Below are 2057 nucleotides of genomic sequence, written 5' to 3'. Positions count from 1 at the left end.
TGAAATTGAAATTCACAGCGGATGGCTTTCTTTTCAGTCTAAACAAATACAATGAAACATCCGGACCTCTTGACCATCAAATTTACACCAGCTGAATAACCTGGTTACACCAGAAACCTTTCATCATCGTATTTTTTCTAACGGTTTCAGTTCTATTTTAAATATTACCTGAAAGGCAATTCAGTTGGCTGTCTACAATTTGAGCTTTTCAACTCTTTGGAAAGAGGCCGATTTCGTCAATGACGACCGTGACGCCATCGTGAGTACGGTAAATATATCTTTTAAATTTGGTAAAAAGCGCTAAGTTTATTGCAAGCTCAAGAATTTTCAGTTGTCGATATCCTAGGTGACTGTGAATGTAATGCAATGTAATTTCGTTAGTGGGTAGTGTAAGCGTCAGTGGAAGTAACCACGTTATTGTTTGTATCATCTCAAAGTTGTATTCTCATCTCAAAATTGTCGATTTTTCACCGGCGTACACGGTGTATCAATCGGGTTATCGAATGTTCTTATGTATAAATTAGTGACCTGCAAGAAATAACTGAAACTTTATTCTCGAGTTTAAACTCTTAATTTTATTGATTGTGAAGTGAAGATTACGTTGTCTGCTTTAACTTTTAAAGGAGCTACGCGCATGCAATTCATTCGGTCATTTTTTTGCGACGTATAACAGTGTCTTCAAATATGATGACATGAATGATCATCGCAGTTTTATTCACGACTTAAGCAGTGGTGAAATTAAAGCCTGAAAAAAATTAGGCCTGAACAATAACGGGATTCGAACCCATGACCTCTGAGATACCGCTGTGGCGCTCTACCAACTGAGCTAGAAAGCTAACTGGGAGCTGGTCACTTTGTGAGTTCCTATATACCCGTAGATGGTGAAAATACGATTGAATATATGAAAGATCAAATATAATCAAATGGAAGAAAATCACAAATACTAAAATACAGTGAGAACAAATTATGAAAGGTAACAAAAGTAGACCTTTGTTGCAAACCAGTAAGAAGGATTTGAATAAAAAATGAGCATAAATTAGACACAATTTGGAAGTTTTGGGGTGTTAATACAAGTCGGTTACCATAAAAATCTGTTTCCTTTTATTGGTAGAAGACCTATCGAGGGTGAAAGTGAAATCAAGAAATGTATATTGAACTTCTCCAAGATTTCATTGTCGCGAGAGCTGTTCAAGTTATTCTTCAGGCAGTACAGCTGGCTGCCTTATGTCCTACTGATAATTGTCCGACAGGCGGATTCTTCTTCGCTCCTGGAAGACACATGGTAAACAACCACGCCCTTCTTGGTCACGTGTTTGATAACTTGACAGTCAGAGAGCCAGTCGAGTGCTTTAGAAGATGTCGGTGTGACTGTCGCTGCATCTCTTTCAACTATCTGACGCATGTGATCGAAAATAACTGTGAACTGAATGAAGAAAGCAGACATACCAATTCCAGCGCGCTGAAACCTCTGCAAGGATCCCAGTACTATGATCTGGTTGATAACTACGACATTATGGTAAGGAATTTATTTGACTGCTCTCCCCCACCCTCGCAGCCCCGCTAAAATATCGACTGGTCTTGAATTTTTAAGTCAAATCCTAACCCTAACCCTAAGTGATTTTAATCCCCTTTTACATAAAGTGTTTAGTAGCTAGCTATTTAAGATAAGAAATTGTTTTCGGATATGTGTTGTTAATGGTACTGTTGGGAGTCAATGGCTTTCCTCGCTGAGGAAATTAACTAATTAACTCTAGCTTTCAGAAATTGAAAAAAAAAAAAAGAAAGAATTCGTGGACTATGTGGTGTCTTTCCCTACTTGCCTATTTATCGGTATGGCTGCCATGTGACAATACGACTCTGTACGTCAACACACCGCTCCAACAACGCAGAAGTGATCGCCTAACTTTATATCATTATAAGCTGCTTGAATTTATCTTATCACCAGAGGAGTAGAAACCATCTCTAAGTTCTCAATTTGTGTACCATTTTGCCAGGCCGATGTTCCTCATACCGAATGCCAGAACGGATGTTGTGGAAGTCAGCCATGCCTAAACGGA

At 38.7% G+C, this 2057-nt stretch overlaps 1 protein-coding gene across 1 annotated transcript in view; it reads left to right on the top strand.

Moving 5' to 3' along the window:
* The first annotated feature begins 670 nt into the window (after positions 1-670).
* The window catches only part of LOC145485702 (aggrecan core protein-like), a 3724-nt gene continuing 2337 nt past the window's right edge, over positions 671-2057 (top strand). The window contains exons 1-2 of the mRNA XM_081464325.1: positions 671-1516; positions 1995-2051. Coding sequence (XP_081320451.1) covers positions 1145-1516; positions 1995-2051 — 429 coding nt within the window. The 5' untranslated portion in view covers positions 671-1144. The remainder of the gene's footprint in view (positions 1517-1994; positions 2052-2057) is intronic.

This window comes from Orbicella franksi, chromosome 4 (assembly GCF_964199315.1).
Source record: "Orbicella franksi chromosome 4, jaOrbFran1.1, whole genome shotgun sequence".
In the NCBI taxonomy this organism is placed as follows: Eukaryota; Metazoa; Cnidaria; class Anthozoa; order Scleractinia; family Merulinidae; genus Orbicella; species Orbicella franksi.
This window is presented reverse-complemented; position numbering and strand designations above follow the sequence as displayed.